Here is a 17,353-nt window from a genome sequence, read left to right as displayed (position 1 = left end):
CCGCTAGCTCAGCTGGTAAAGAGGACAATTGGGAGAGGGGGCGCGAAAGCTCGCCGTCACCAATTAAAACAAGGCCAAAACTCAGAGAGGCTAGCACCGCTAGCTCAGTCCAACAGTCTATGAGGTTGGAGAAAATGACCGGGAGAGGGTGAGAAAAATGCTAGCCTTCACCAATGAAAACAAGGCCAGGAACTCAGCTGGCTACGTAAGAAGCAAACTTCGGAGCACAGCCAACCGACCACGCGGTTGGAGGCCTCTAGTAAACAGGAGCTGAGCGAACTCTACTGCTAACCAATAGCAAAATATAAGCAAAAAAAAACCACTACTCACCAGTGTTGAATCACACACATAGTACCCAGACGCTGTAAGTTGGGAGAGGCGGAAACCGCCTTAGTCCCCAACGAATTAGCAGAAAATACCTTTGAACAGAGTTAAACCGTCGCAGTCCCTAGGAGAGCGAATACGCTACTCCCGCCGACGGGCAGTCGGGCTTCCAACGACGGTAAAAAGTAAAAAAAAAAGGTCCAAAGGTCTGAAGCCCTGAATTGAACTGCGCGCGAGAAGAAAAAAGGAGCAGCTATATAGCTATATTTCAGTCATTTCCTTTGATTTCAACTCTTAATATTTTCAATGTTATTTTCTTCACATTAGATGGCAAAAAATCATAGTATACTGAGTGTAGCTGAATGCCTTTTACAAAGCTTAAGTACATATTTGTTACTGTAATTCTTACCTTGTGCTGGCACAAGAGCCCGTGGTCTTCTGGCGTGTGCTCCGCCGAAAACTGGGGAGCTCTGCTGGAGGAGACTCGCTGCGCTTCTTTGGGGATTTCCTCAAACCTAAAAACAGCATGAGGATAACGATATAAACATACTTTGGGCTAACACAACTATGAAATGTGACTTAACTTTTTTTGTGTTTTATCTACCTGGATGATTGAGCTTACAAACCTTTTTTTTTTATGTCTAAGCTTAGGTTTTAAAAAACATGTTTAATGAACAGCTAGACAGTGACAGTTTTTGCTTATAGTTGCAAAAAAAATCCTCTTGATCAATAAAGTTAATATAAAAGTGAATGATGCTAAGGACTATGTAATACTACTTTTTAATGCAGCAAAAGACTGGCTGTGCCCTCTCAGAGCCTTGTACCACCAGCCAGATGGGTTATTAATAGCAGCAAGACCACGGCTCTATGAAGGGACAACCTTCATGCTAGATCAGTGACTCATAATTCAGTACTATAAAAAATACTAAAAAACTTGAAAACCAAAATAATAATCAGTGACTTTAGTGCCTTTGCCTTTTCAGTTTTGTTACTTTCTGCAGAATTGCATGCAATAAAACATTTAACACATTTTAGTAAAATTTTCCTCAAGACTGTAAACTACCGGTAAGTATCTTTGTGATAAAAACTTAATAATGTGTAGTCTACAACAATAATATAAGTATCACAAGGACATTAAGCTTTTAAAAGGTGTTTTTTAGATCAGTTAAAGCATTACTCACCAAAAAAGATTAAATTGACAGAATTTAAGATACAGGTTCTGTGATTAAGACAATCCAAGAATGAAGTAATTTTTGTTCTAGGAGAAGCAGTGTGCAAGTCCTTTCCTACCCTTAACCAAACCTCTGGTCAGCTGGTGAGGCAACACGTGAAAGCCAACTTGGGAGGAGTCTTCATTTGGGCCAGAGCCCATGACATAGAGCCCACTTGAGGTACTATCCTTCCACTCACCTAGAGCAGCCGGACAGACCCCAAACTAAATCAAGAATTTTCTGAGTCTTATCGCTTATAGAAGTTCATAACATTGTGCAACTGACTGGTTGAAATGCTTTCCCAGTTGATTTCGAGCTGTGCAAATTGTTAATACGAATCCTGGCAAAAACAGTAAGGTGTTAACAGGCTTTCCCTTTTCAGCATTACATGCACAATAAATTATTTCAACTATAACAAATGATCATGCTCTATGGTAACCATTTCAACAATTATTTAACATAACAATTTTAAAATCCAAAAATGAATAAACTGGTTCAGTGCCGCTGGGTGTTGCTTTTGTTGTTTTAATCCAATGACTACAAGAATGTTTTTTCTTCTTTAAGGCTTTTGTAGGTGACATGAGAAAAGACAGCTCTAAAGACATGCAAATGTATTCCCAACCCATAATTCCCCAAGTCATCTGACATTTTTGTTTACTGATGCTAAATGATTTAAAAAATAAAATAAAGAATGGGTGTGTTTTTCATTGCAATAGAGGGCTCTACCCTAAATGTCAAATACATGCATTAACTAGGAATTAGATTATAAGCTCAAAATATGATGCCAGGGGGAAAAAAAACGTTACTGCCCAAATCCCCCTATAAATAAAAGACAATGCATTACAGCTCAATAACCTAATCAACACGATGATTAAAATTCTACCAACTCCTAATGACAATGTCATAAAAACCAGAAAAAGGGATTTTTTTTAATCTGTCAAATAATGAAACTAATGATTCTTGAAGGACTGCACACCATTTGACACATTATACACCGCCTGTAGGGGTGCAAAAAAAAAAGATTTTTTAAAGAATATGGATTCTTAGTGGGCAGCATGGTGGCGCAACTGGTAGAGCTGCTGCCTCTCAGCGAGCAGGTCCTTGGTTCAAACCCCGGTCCAGGGGCCTTTCTGGGTGGAGTTTGCATGTTCTCTCTGTGCATGCATGGGTTTTCTCCGGGTACTCCGGTTTCCTCCCACAGATCAAAAACATGCATGTTAGGCTGATTGGTAACTCTAAATTGTCCCTAGGTGTGAGTGAGAGAGTGAATGGTTGTTTGTCTCGTTTGTCTCTATGTGTCCCTGTGATGGACTTGCGACCCGTCCAGGGTGTACCCCGCCCCTCGCACAGTGATTGCTGGACATGGGCACAGGTGACCCCCGTGACCCAAAATGGAATAAGCGGGTAAAGATAATGGATGGATGGATTATTAGTCCTGGCGATTCTGAATAGATTATAAAGGCCCAGAAATCAATTTTAAAATGCGTTTTATTTTTTAAGGCTTTTTTCCCACTCCTACTCCTGAGCGTACTGCATATTCGAATTACGTGTTCACTTGGCCGCCATAGAATTAGGCCGTGTAGGCCACCGTACAGCAAGCTAGTTAGTTAGCCAGCTCCTTTTATCTGAATGGAGCCTGCTAGCATGGAGGAGGACAGCATGATTCAACCTGCTCCATGGTCTTTAAAAATAATTTCAGATCCTACAATGTTCCAGGGGAAGACAGAGCTTAACAAGAGCATGGTTGCTTACAAGAAGTGTAAAATAAAATTGCGGTACAGTATTTTGGAAATACGATAAAATGTGCGGCAGATGAAAGTGAAACAGCTGACCAGCGAACTCTGCAACAAACTTTCAGTCTTCCCCAAAGGTTGGGAAGATTTCCCACTCCATCTCCTGCTACTGTATATCACAAAGGATTTACAAGCAGACAGCTCAGTGGAAGGCGAGGGGTAGGAATGTACGATATGGCATAAAATTCATATCACGATATGTATTGTGAAGGGTGGCGATAACGATATATATCACGATATGTTTTTGGTATAAAACTTGCAATAGGAATTTAAAAAATATCATAGGGTGTCCTTTTGCCATCACATATTTTGAATTAAAAAAATTCCACTACTAGGTCCAGAGTTTTTAAATAATAAACAAATCAAGTATTAGGCTTCTTTCTTGTGGTGCAAAATGGTAAATGGACTGTACTTATATAGTGCCTTTCTATCTTATTTCAAGATACTCAAAGCTCTTTACACTACAATCTGTGTCCTCATTTACCCATTCATACAGCACTCTACTAGATCTCTACAACGCTAATAGAACAAATCATTCTAAAGAGACTAATCAGAGCTTTATCACCTTCAAACCCTGATGGGACACACCTCAGAGGCAATTAGGGGTTCAGTGTCTTACCCAGGAACACTTCGGCATGTGACTGCTGGTGGATTCGAACCCCCAACTCTCGCATTGGAGGACGACTGCTCTAACCACTCAGCCACAGCCACCCCAAAACAGTGCAAAAGATATCAAATGTAGTTTTAGCCATATGCTTTAAACTAAAGAATATGCTGTTAACTCTTAACAGTTTCCAGTATTCTCACTTAAGAAAAGAACAGCAACAGAGCAGCAAGCGTACGCTGAAACGCTTCACCCTCCAACCCTCTAGTGGGCGTCTCCTTCTGCTTTAATGGAGAGCTGACACAAAATGAATCTGTGGCTTTGACCAGAGGGTCTCGCAATAAAATCACACAACACAGCGTTCTTTTCACAGAACAGAGAGCAGGTTGCTCTAAAGCTGCACTTACTTTAACTTTCAACAGAAAAAAAATATATATAAATAATTTAGACAGAACACAGCGTTTTGCACATGCGTCCGAATACGGCAACAATACGACAAGACAAGTCGGCCGTAGTTAGCTTGTAGCTTCGCTTAGCTCTCGAAGAAAGGACTAACGCCACTTGCGCACAGTTTTCAACTAAAAAAAGCAACGATTAAACTGACAACTCTGATTTTACATCAGACACAGCATTACTGTGGTTAGCCGGTATAAGACAGATCTATATCGTAGACTAAATTTCTATCGTTTCTACCGTATATATCGCGCATTCCTAACAAGGGGTTTAGTTTTATTTTTAATACGCTGGACCCAACCCATGTTATTCCTTCACGTAGATTTAAAAAAAAAATTTTGTGATAAAGCAGCACCACAACTTCAACATGAAACAAGGATTGGGAGAAGCTCTGATGCAGCTGCAGCTCAAAGGTAACTTTTTTCATCATATTATACTAAAACTTATAGACAAGTTATACAACAAACTTAATGTAATTTGTTTATATTATTTTTATAAGTCTATATATTTCATATTAGGCTAAGTTTTGAAAATACAACAAATGTTAGAGCAATATGATTAAAAAAAGCTGTGAAGTATGTATTTTATTTTGAGTTAAAGGTCAATATGCTATGGTCGGCTGAAGTCTGTTTACTTTTGTATTTATATATTTGAATTATTTGTCTGTGATAGACTTGAGATCTGTCCATGTGTCCCTCACCTCTCACACAGTGATAGCTGGATATGGGCACCACTGAACCCCGTGACTCGTAAAAGAAGAAGTGGGTAAAAATGATGGATGAATTATTTGTTCCTAGATTTTAATTTTATTTACTTTTTTTTTTTTTTGAAAAATCCAGGCAACTAAGCTAAACTAATACTAGTAATTTAAGTTACAGAATTGTATGCACTCCTATATTTTTTCCTATTGTTGGTATAAATATAAAATGATTCAAAAAGATTTGATACAGCAAAGAACCTAAAATTATTGTTTTAAATAAATGTTGTATTTGTTTTCATTGTTGTTTATTCTTTTCAGCTTGTCAGTTACATAATTGAAATAAAATTTATGACCATTTCAATAGAAAAATCGTTTCTGGATTAGAAAAAAAAAATAAAAAATAAAAATCGATTATGAATCGAATTGTGACACCAAAAATTGGAATTGAATCGAAATACACAGAGATTCGCACTCCTAACTGCCTGGCCAGAAAAAGTTGTCACCTGGATTTAACTAAGCAAATAGGTACGAGCCTCCTATTTGATAATTACTACATGGATGATTATCTTTCAGCTGGCAACAAGTTATTTAACACAACTGGTGCAATGAGTTGCTTCTCATTTCTTAAACGATCATGTTGAAAGACACATTTTTTCATTTAGCCTTTATCCAGCTAGTCTCATTGAGCCACGAGAACTCATTTTCAAGAGAGACCTGTTTAGGGAGCAGATGGGGGGTTAAGGGCCTTGCTCATAGGCCCAGAGTGGGGCGAATGAGGGTGGGGGCAAGTGTGGGTACTTCACCTACCCCACCCACATTTTTTATGTTGTCGGTACCGAGGCGTGAACCGCCGATCTTCCGATTACAGGCCCACCTTCTCTAACCTCTGCGCCACCACTCCCCATGTCATGGAAAAGATGTCAGTCTGTTTGAGAAGGGTCAAATCATTGGCATCAAGCAGAGAAAACATCTAAGGAGATTGTAGAAACTATTAAAACTGGATTAAGAACTGTCCAAGGCATTATTAAAAACTGGAAGGATAGTGGAGACCCATCGTCTTCGAGGAAGAAATGTGGCCGGAAAAAAATCCTGAATGATCGTGATCAACGATCACTTAAACGTTTGGTGAAATGAAATTAAAGAAAAGCAACAGTAGCACTCAGGAATATGTTTAATAGTGAAAGTAAGAACATTTCCACACACACAATGTGAAGAGAACTCTAGGGATTGGACTGAACAGCTGTGTAGCCTTAAGAAAACCACTAATCAGTGAGGCTAACTGAAAACAAAAAAAAAGGCTTCAGTTTGCTAGGGAGCATAAAGATTGGACTCTGGAGCAATGGAAGAAGGTCATGTGGTCTGATGAGGCGGTCCAACAAAATATTAGTGTATAACGTTTTTTTGGTGGCGACTACTTTTGGCCAGGTAGTGTGGGCCAATGTTTTAAACAAATATTACATGCATCTGTTAGGGGTTGGAATATATGATGGGGATGACTCTCGGATACTATTGAACCAAACTGTGTATTAATATATGCAAAATCATATATATAATGACATGTCATTAGCTACATGCCTCTCAAATTAGCAAGCTAACATTTAGACAACCTAGCATATGCTATTAAAACTTTAGCCAGAACAAGAAACCTAAAGTAGAGGTCAACATATATCAGTGTTAGTATCGTTATCTTTGTCAACCTCAATGAAATGCATTGTTTGTCTGAAATCTTAACTTTTCTGCACAAAAAAACAAACAAAAAAAAACACTGATGCGGTCAATACTAATTAATCCTTCACCATATGTGACTGATTGTTTAGACAATGAACAAGGAAGCAGTGTTTTCCCTACCATTATACAAGGAGTGTACCCCGCCCTGTCAACAGAACCAAGAGCCCCTGCCTACCTCACAAACACCCCCTCGACAAATGCCGGCACAGACGTAGCGCCGAGCTTAACGCACGCAATACACACGCTAGCTAAAAAGCTACAGATGTAGTGCTCTGCTTCTCTCACCCCCCTCCCCCCACATCGACAAAAATCCTCGTAGAGACGAGCGACCTGCCAAGGCAAGTGACCTAGGAGAAACACTCTGGAGAAGGGAGTTTCTTTGTTTAATTTATATTTTTGTAACACATTTGGTAACTTTATGGTGAATAGTAGAGGATAGAAAATGCGAAAACACTTTAGGAAGACTGTTTTTATGGCCAGTGCATCACTTATAAACCTAGTGTGGGACTAGGTATAGCGTGGATTTGATTTGCTTCATGGTTGCTAACAATAAATTTGAATACATCTCAAGAATATGTTTGTCCCATCATTATGATCAAGTAATTGTCAGCATTTGTGTATTTATCTGTTCTTTAGTTTCAAGCCTGTTGTGCTCAATTGAGATCTGACCCAGTTTAGGAAGGGGATGTACTACAAGGCAGGATTAATGTAAGACTTTACGTTTGACTTGGGGCTTTCAGTTGCACAATACTGATTCACTTCACATCTGGGTTTATCTGTACAGTAATTTAATACTGATCAGCAGGTTATGTTAAGACATGTAAAGGAACCCCCTCCTTACAAGTTATTAAAAAAGTCTCTCTCAAACACAACTCATTTACATGGAGGAACATCTTCTTGGGGGTGTCTTGAAGCATGCGCAATAATCCAGGTAGACAAATCTAACAAGACTGAGTCACGTTTTAACAAAGAAGCCATCCAGAGGACCTGACTCAACCTTGTTAGATCTTCTTGAAGGACATCTCAGTGAACATAAAATGCCTGCTTGTGCACTTTTATTTTTATTTTTTTGCATAAATAATAATTTAGGTTTACCTTGAGCGGTGGGATGAATTGTGGAAAAATACTGTGGGCAACAAATTGAACAATATTTCAAGTATTCGTTACAAGAAAACAGACAAAGATTAGTTACAGTACAAGTGATCTTAAGCTAGCTAATTGCAGATATCCTAAGATTATTGGGAGATACAAGGGGTTGAAGAGAAATGACAGAAATTAATATTTGTGTCATAACTATGTTAGGAATGAATTTCAGCTATTTTATTATTTTAATGTGAAAACAAAGATAATGTGAAAAAGAAAAAATCAAAGTACAGTAGTCCCTCGCTACCTCGCGGCTCGTTTTTCGCAGACTCCCTCTATTGTGGTTTTTCAAAGTAAGATTGGACATGACACACAATGGCTGACTGATGAATGAGCATACAATCAGCATGTATTTTTTTTATTTAAAATTAATTATTTAAAATTATTTAGGACCTGTGTGCAGCCCACAGCTGTGGAAGAAGATTCCTCCTGCGACTGATGAGCTGATCTCTGCTGTGCATGGAGATCAGCTGATCTCCACAGTTCTCTCCGTGCATGCCTGTGTTTTCTCCACGTACTCCAGTTTCCTCCCACAGACCAAAAACATGCATGGTAGGCTGATTGGTAACTTTGAATTGTCCCTAGGTGTGAGTGAGAGAGTGAATGGTTGTTTGTCTCATTTGTCTCCATGTGTCCTTGTGATGGACTTGTAACCTGTCCAGGGTGTCCCCTACCTCTCACACAGTGATTGCTAGACATGGGCACCGGTGACCCCCGTGACCCAAAAAGGAAGAAGCAGGTAACGATAATGGATGGATGGAAATTATTACCCCAACTGTAAAGACTTGCTTTTGCTTAGATTTTACCAAGTGGATGACAGCAAGGTGAACTAGACTCCCCATACTGCAACAAACTGTGTCAACATGTTAATAATACTAATAATAATAATATAGTTATTTTTCTTTCAGCTGCTCCCTTGGTCATCACAGCGAACTAAATCGCACAAAGGCGTGGCAATTATTTTTATGCCGGATGTCCTTGATACAACCACAGACCACTGAGCTACCACATCCCTCTGTGTGGAGCCATCTAGGGCACCCGGGGGATCAGATGGTGGGGGTTAAGGGCCTTGTTCAAGGGCCCAGAGTGGGGCAAATGAGGGTGGAGGCAGGTGTAGGTGCTTCCACCTTTCCCATCCACATTGTGATGTTGTCAGTCCAGGGATCACCATCAGCCTGATCAAGAAAGCTCATCAGAGACTCTATTTCCTCAGACGGCTGAGATGAGCTGGTCTGAGAAGCTCAGTCCTCACCTCCTTCTACAGGTGTGCAGTGGAGAGCATCCTGTGCTCCAGCATCAATGTGTGGCATGGAGGCTGTGCAGCTGCAGAAAGAAAAGCTTTGCAGAGAGTGGTGAAGGCTGCACAGAAGTCTGTTGGAGTCAGTCTCCACACCATCACAGACATCCACACCTCCAGATGCAGGAAGAGAGCCACCTGCATCATGAAGGACTCCACTCACCCAGCACCCACGTTTTGTCCCACTTCCCTCAGGCAGAAGGTTGCAGAGCATTAAGTGCAGAACCACTAGACCACGGGTGCCCAATACATCAATCGCGATCTACCAGTCGATCGCAAAACCTTTATGGTTAGACCGCATGGCATTAAAAAAAGACATCAGATAGTGAATAGACGCCATCCTTACTATGAAATTTGTCACTTGATTGATATGCAGGGCAGCCAGTCACAGTCCTCATTCTCTCAAATCAGGTCTCAAGAGTGAAGATACCCCCCCACCCCAAAATTCTCCTTGTGTGAAGTCGCACATGTGCACTACAGGCGGTTGCAGTCCCAAGTTTTTCTGCACTAACAACAGTTATAATAAATGGCAAACAGCAAAGTGTTTTCTGTGCTACTCAGCCTTTTCAGCATGTAGGATCAAAATTAATAAAATCCAGGGTCCAAACAGACGCTAGTATATTCATCAGTTTGGAGTAACTGTCATGCAGACACTGCATGCACAATGAATGCAGCTGAGCCCTGCATCAGGGTTGCCAGATAAATTTAAAATGTCTTATTTTCTGTGCACATGTTCAACAAACAACACACACCTCATCTTAGAATATCCTTACTCAGCGCATGACAGTTTAGGTCAAAATACTATCATCTTAAAGCCACAGCAGTATAGTTAATCATTTCTTATCTGGCAACCTGATTGACATGGAAACTACAGCATTTTTTGTGTAAACCCGCTCATTTTTGTTTATTATCCCCCAATAAACATTGAAAAAACACTAACATTTCCAGAGGTTATTCTCATGTAAACGGGGCCTAATAGTAGGTAGATCAATTTGACTTGGTCATTTTAAAAGTAGCTTGGATGCTGAAAAAGTGTGGGCACCCCTTCACTAGACTGAGGAACAGCTTCTACCCTGAAGCTGTTACTCATACATCCCTAACCAGAAAAATCACTGTAATGCCACTTTAATTGGTGATGTCACTTAATCTGTGCTGCCGATTTCTTGCCTTTACGCTGCTGTATTCATACCCATCTGCTCACAACAGACTCATGTGCAAGCTGCTGTTTAATACACCGTATTGTATTACATTATTATTGTTTATCATCTACCTTAGATCCTTGTATACCGTCTTTGTTTTATACTTTATATTTTTGCTATTTTTGGGTGTAAATGGGACAATGAGTACACAATTTCATTCCACCTCATGTGCCACATGTGAAGCGAATGACAAAGAACCTTGAGTTGAACCAGCGACCTTCCGATCACAGGCCCACTTTCTCTAACCTCGGCGCCACCATGTCCGTGTTCATACTAAAATAAATTTAATAAAATGCTTCAAATACCGATTCATATTTCAATGGATGAATGAAACACTTCAGACACTAAACGATAGAAAATGACCTTTGATCTTCCATGTCTTATTTGGTGAAAAGCATTTCTAAAGCAGCCAGGACTGGGGCTGAAAGAGTAACAGTGTTAACAGGCAACACCTTCAGCACATTTATCTAAATTGTCAGGACTAATTTTCTTTTAATCATGTGGCATTATATTGATAAGCCTGTTCATCTACGCACAGGTTTATACTTTTTTGCCAGCTTTTAATTCTGCTTCCTAATTGTGAAAAGCAATTTGATGCAAACACACCTGGCATATAATGTGAACTAATGTAGAACCTGAAATCTTGGGTTGACTAGCAAAGTTGATCATTTTTATGCTCAGTGTAAATAGAATCTCCTTTTCTTTGTCGTACAGATTTTATTGATATCACAATTTCAGTGTGCACATTATTTTAAAAATTTTTTTTCTCCAAATTGCAGACTCAAATTGTTTGCTAAAAAAGCCAAATTTGTCAATCAGATGTAACCCCACTTCTCTAGATGTGCACTGCCAGGTCATGGAATATAACAGAACATGTGGGTTTATTGCCACTGATGTTGTCATCTCAACATTTGACAATAATACTGCATTTATAGTGCAACCTTAATTTATACAAATGATCATTGTGGAACTTAAACTCATGTCTAGATAACCTCTTCGTAAAACTTTTGTGTTGTCTGTTTATACTTGAAATAAATTTGAAATCAAGTTTATTTATTAGGTTAATCTAAAATGTACATTTGCTTGAATATTCTCGTCTGTGGAGCAGTTAAAAACACGGTTGCACAAGTTTCAAACAGTTTGTAGTGAGGTCTGAAGCTGGGCACTAATCCCGTAACGTAATTGTCAGAGAAAAAAAAAAAGTTTGTTTTTTAAATGGACATATTTAATCAATTATGATTGATGATGATATCGATGCACTCCATACGAATGCAGAAAAGTAATATAAAAGGAAAACACTTACTTGCTAGTTTAGCTTGCAATCCAGATGGCCCAGGCTTGGAGGGCTCAGTTTTGGAGGATCCAGGTAAGGAAAGTTTCGGTTTTGGCAAATTGACTTTGGTGTTGAAGCGTGTTGCCCACTCAAATTTTGATGAGCTGGGAGTTTTGGCCTGCTCCTTGTCACGTGTACTTCGGCGAGGGGAGGGGCTAGAAGCGGATCGAGAGCGACGTGCCTTGGTCTGATCTTTTCCCTGTTTGACGCGGGCGCCCTGTGTGGCAGCGCTGTTGGAGCCTGTGGTGGAGGAAGAAGAAGAGGAGGCAGAGGAGGAGGAGTCTGTCACGTTGCTACACCCAGCTTTGGCTGAGGCGGCAGATTTGGACGCCAGCTTGGTGGCTTTTGCAGTTCTGCCCTCGGTACAATTGGGGAGGGACCCAGCGGTGCTACTTAGACCGGGGAGTGTGTCCGATTTCTTCCGTTTCTGGAGTGAAGGGGCCCCAGTGGCCACACTTTTTTTGCCTTGACTTCGGCCTGACGATGCAGACGATTCTGTAGCAACTGGTCTTTTCTTGGTCTTGGCAGGACCTTTCTTGGCCTCTGAGGAGTTATTTCTGGGTGCAGGGAGGGATGATTTAGGCTTCTTGGTAGGGGTCGGACCAAGGACACTAATTTCGTCAGGTGCTTCACCTCGTTTAAGTCCTCGGGTGCCTTTACTTTTTGACTGTCTCCTATCAAAAAGAGTCTCCTGCTCAGATGTTCCTGCAGCCTCTTGGTCGTCTTGCAGCACAAACGAAGCCACTGACAGAGTAAGACCACTTCTGTTAGGAAACAAAAGAAACCAGGAAATGTGATTTTAGGAAACTTGTTAAACTAGAAATGTTCAGAGAACAATATTTAACTGTATTTAACTTAACGTGGAACAAAACCCAAAAGTGTAACAAGATTCATTCATCTAAACAGGTCTCTCTTGTTAACGAGTCCTCGTGACTCAATGAGACTAGCCTGTTTTTTTTTTTCATTTACCCTTTATTTATAAAGGTAGTCTCATTCTTGTGGCTCAATGAGACTACCTGTATAAATAAAGTGTAAATGGAAAAAAAAAAAAAAAACTATACAGGCTAGTCTCATTGAATCACGATGACTTGTTAACAAGAGACCTGTAGATACATGACTGAAATAAATGCAGTTCAACTCTACACACACATTAAGCATCTAAATGAAAATACGGGTCCTTTCTTGAGCTGTGCCCTCTGGAATGTCAAGTGAGTGGCTGATCTGGCTGCGGCTTTGGGAGCCTTAGAATTGTGTCACCTACTTTCAGGTGGGGAATTTGCTTTGTTTTACCTGCTCTGATTGCAAGCTGTAAGGTTGTGCATTTAAGAGCAAGGAACAGTGTGGGTTTCTGTAATCAAGCCACAAAGGATTGACTTTATTTACTTCCCAAATCATTTTTCTTTACTGCATATGCATTACTATCATTACCACCTTTTATATTGGATTACACTGCTAAAAAAGAGTTAACTTCTACATATGAACAGAACTAATTTTAATTGTAAACAGACACTTTTAAGGTTATTTAACATTATATCAAATTTCCTACGGTGGCCACCCAAGTAAAAACTCAATTTAAACAATATAAGTCATTGGTTGCTTTTTTAACAAAAGCGAACTATGTTTTAATGTATTTTTTAAAGTATGGAGTAAATGTGCAGGTAAACTCACCTTCCAGCTGCCGTGTGGTCTTGTGGCTGGGCCGCAGCAGTGTTCCTCTGTGAACGGCGCAGTGACCCCCCTGGATTGGAATTAGGCCGGTTGGACATTGGCACCTATCTCCTGAAGGGACATACCCTTTCTAGACACTACCATTCACTAAAAATAAAGACAAAAGCCACAAGAAAACATTGATCAAAAATAACAGCAAACTCAAAATAAAGGATTCCCCACCCACCCACAATTTTGTCCATCCAGATGTACACAATTACTATCAGAAAATACACAAACTAACAGATCCTACTAATGATAGTGAAGATTCTTTGACCTAAAAGACAAGCCTTGTGTCAGTTCCCACAAAACCTAAAATGAATACAGTTAAATTTTGTGGGTTAAGAATTCAAATTATTTTACAAACAAGTAACCTATGACCTAATTTGTTAGGCAAGATGAAATGGTACATGCTTGTTTTCAGCATTAACATTTTTGGCTCAACATATTTTTATAAATATTACAGTAACCACAAATTTACCTTTAAACTTGAACTTGTGAGAAATAATTTCTTGCATGCCTTTTTAATTAAATAGAGCAATTAAATCAAAACTCATCATTAACAATGTTTTCTATTTAATTAAGCATTTTGCTTGACATAGTTTTATTCACAATTTTGTAATGTTTTCACCTTGTAACAAGACCTAAGATCTGTGTATAAAGCACTTTGTAAGTAGTAAAATAAAGAACAAAAAAAAATTTAAAGCACTGTGTCTAACTAAATGCCTGCTTATCAAAAATGTAAAAATATAAATGTCTTTAGAATTTTTTTTAATATGCCAATTGAATATAAGCTCTGTGAAAAAATAGGATAATGCATTCTAAAGTTGGGGTGCAGTTGTTCACAATGACTGATTCCCTCGAGATGTAAAATGGGTGCAAGGCATTAACAACATCTGACCTCACGACCTGAACCTGTGAGATAATGTGTGAGCTGAATCAGGTCAGAGAGCTGAGACAAAGGTTGCAACTAGAATTAAAATAAAATGTAAAAAATGTCACTTAACATTAAAAACTCCTAAAACTGTAGTAAATGCCATGAATGAAATTTGAGGGCAGGTCATTATATATATATATATATATATATATATATATATATATTTTTTTTTTTTTTTAAGAGGATGGATACAATTCAGTAAAACCCAAGAGCCATAATGGGTGAAATTAATCTGTACAAGTACCACGACAAGTATAAAACAAATCTGACCAAGACAGCTTATTGCTAATGATCCACTGACTACTTTAATACAAAATAAATAAAATGTCATTTACATGCTATAGTTGAATTCATATGTTATTCTCAAGGGCATTAAGAGCCTAATGAGGATAAACAGATTGTTTGAACACTTCTAGTTCAATGATTTGATTTATTGTAACAAAAAAGAAAGATAACAGAATCACAACCTAACATTTGCTCATAGAAAAGAAACATCCATTAGGTCATACATCATCTGTGATATCATGGATATTGATCACCAAAATACGCCACACTTCAGTTTTACTGGGCCACGATAGGCCTGCTCTGACACCGCATCCTGGTCTTTGTTATTCGACCCATTCTGACAACCAGTACGCCACTTCGTGACATCTGACTGAACAAAAGACATCAGGCGATCGACAGTTTTAGACGCTCACCCCCGTGTCGCTTTTACAAGCCCACGAAGAAGAACAGGGTCTAGTTTATGCACCCAGGATTTCCAGAGGCCTGCATTTCTGACGTAGTCGTCTGCCACCACCGACTACCGTTAGCATGTTCAGCCACTCGTATCATAGCCATGCCATTCGTTTTGACAGCAGCTAACAAAAAGACCCAACAAACATCCCGAAGAATGGGACACTGCAACTTCGAGAATAATATGACATCAAATCCAAAGAATTGACTAACTTAACGTCGGCTAAATTTAGCACGGGTTGTATAGAACTGCGTAGTTATGATACCGGTGTCTATTGGTGCACTTATCTAACTGCTAGATTTAAACAATTACTTCGTTTGTAAGTTGTTCGTGGCACAAAACGAGAGTGTGTACTCGCTATATAGCAAATGATGTGTCCTCAGAAGGGTAGTAGCGTTTACTTGAAATTAACTTAACGTCGAAAATGGTAGCATCGGCTGGACGGTCTTTCGAAAGCGATTTGAGGCAATAAAGCTATCAGGCTACATGTAAACCAACGCGAGCTCGGTTGGTATTCGGGCTATTATGACACACAAGTATGGCTGACAAGTTTTAAGACAACAAAAAAGACGTGTCTGTCACAAAACGCCACCTTCTATGAGGTTTGGTGGGATTACAAACCTGACACGACTACCGTATGCAGATATCGTAACACTTTCTTAGCAACTCTCCGTCGATCTAAATGTGTACTGGACAACGTTAGCAAAATATGAGGGTTGAGGCCTGCTAAGGCTCCCTGTCACTGCACCAGCTACAGTCTTGGACTTTAGCTAATGTTAGCCTAACAGAAAAGGGTTAACAGGTGAACAGTAAGTCAACAAAACGTACAGTTCTTATGTTGACTCAATTAAATAAAAAAACAGACAACTTGTTCAACTGACAAGCAGCGAGGCCAGTTAATAATTAGCAGGCTAATGCTAGCTTAGCCAAGCATAACAACGAATCTTCAATGACGGTTCGCTAGCAAGCAAAATAGCTGACCAAAAAAATGTTTGGTACCCAATAATACGCGTGTCTGCCATCAAAAACAACTAACCTTGTCACAACAGAATTGCTACCGCTGGGCAGTCACGTAGCGACGTTAAGTCAAACGAGAACAGCTAACCTTGGTGGGCTAATCAATTTGTTGTCACTGGCTTGCGCTTTGCCAGCTCGACAGGATGGTAATGAGACTCACAAACAACAGCTTCGCTGTGACATACAAATTATTTTTTATGATTATTATGTTAGAAGATCAGTATTAACAGGTTATTCAACTAGCAGCTAGCATGTCCACGCTAAGTAGGGAAAAAAGAAATGGCCTATGTGATACATTTTTGACACAAAAAAACAGGAAAGCAACAACGGGGTTCGAGATATTTTTACATCGTCGACTCATAATTCTGCTAATATAAATCCACACTAAATAGTTCTGAAAGTTGTAAAGAATGTCGCGTAAGATGTCAGTGAAAAAACAACGTTTGGTATAATGTTGTTACCTATTTGTTCCAGTGTTGTAGTTGTAACAGACTGTGCACCAGCTCCTCTTTTCTCCCCTGTCCCTGTTAGCTTCACATCAGCTGAGTGGCCTACAACCGCAATATACATCCGCGTTATTCTTCCGCTTAGGAACTAGTTACTTCTCATTTTTCGACTTGTTTTAAGTTTAAGACGCTACTTTGCGCAATAAATGGGGTTTTCTATTCGTACGAAATTGTTTTTTTGTTTGCTTGTGTTCAGATAGAGTCGCTTCAAGATGGGTTACGTTTAGCTTGTCCACAAATATTAAGTATCAATCCGCTGGGTCGTGACCCGCCACCCTTCCCCCTAAATACGCAAACATGAAGTAATTTCTTTAAAATAAAATTATGGCTTGCTTTACCACATTTTTCTCCGTGGTCTTATCTGAAGTTAATATGATGGTTTCCAAACAGATGTCTATAACAATGAATACATTCCAGTTTAGTTACATTGTTTTAGTTGTCATGGTTACAGTTCTGCGTCCAAAATGGTGACCTTGCTTAGGGAGCCACACTTTTAAGTCAATGGTCAGGGTCCAGCACCGACAAAAGATTGCTTTCCAAGTTGTGATTACCAAAAACGAGGTTGAGTATTGAGTATTTACTCAAGTGAATGCTAGGACAGTTCATTTATTATATGTCACTGAATCACAAGCTTTTCTTAGTTGTAAGTTGTCTTTTAACAAATG

At 39.4% G+C, this 17,353-nt stretch overlaps 1 protein-coding gene across 1 annotated transcript in view; it reads right to left on the bottom strand.

Moving 5' to 3' along the window:
• trip12 (thyroid hormone receptor interactor 12) overlaps positions 1-16,724 on the bottom strand; it is a gene marked incomplete in the record, with an annotated part of 63,155 nt that extends 46,431 nt beyond the window's left edge. Inside the window, 4 exon segments of the mRNA XM_037677380.1 lie at positions 734-839; positions 11,756-12,549; positions 13,454-13,600; positions 16,644-16,724. Coding sequence (XP_037533308.1) covers positions 734-839; positions 11,756-12,549; positions 13,454-13,551 — 998 coding nt within the window.
• Between the last annotated feature and the right edge of the window lie 629 nt (positions 16,725-17,353).

This window comes from Nematolebias whitei, chromosome 6 (genome assembly GCF_014905685.2).
Source record: "Nematolebias whitei isolate Nwh7 chromosome 6, NemWhi1, whole genome shotgun sequence".
NCBI lineage: Eukaryota > Metazoa > Chordata > Actinopteri > Cyprinodontiformes > Rivulidae > Nematolebias > Nematolebias whitei.
This window is presented reverse-complemented; position numbering and strand designations above follow the sequence as displayed.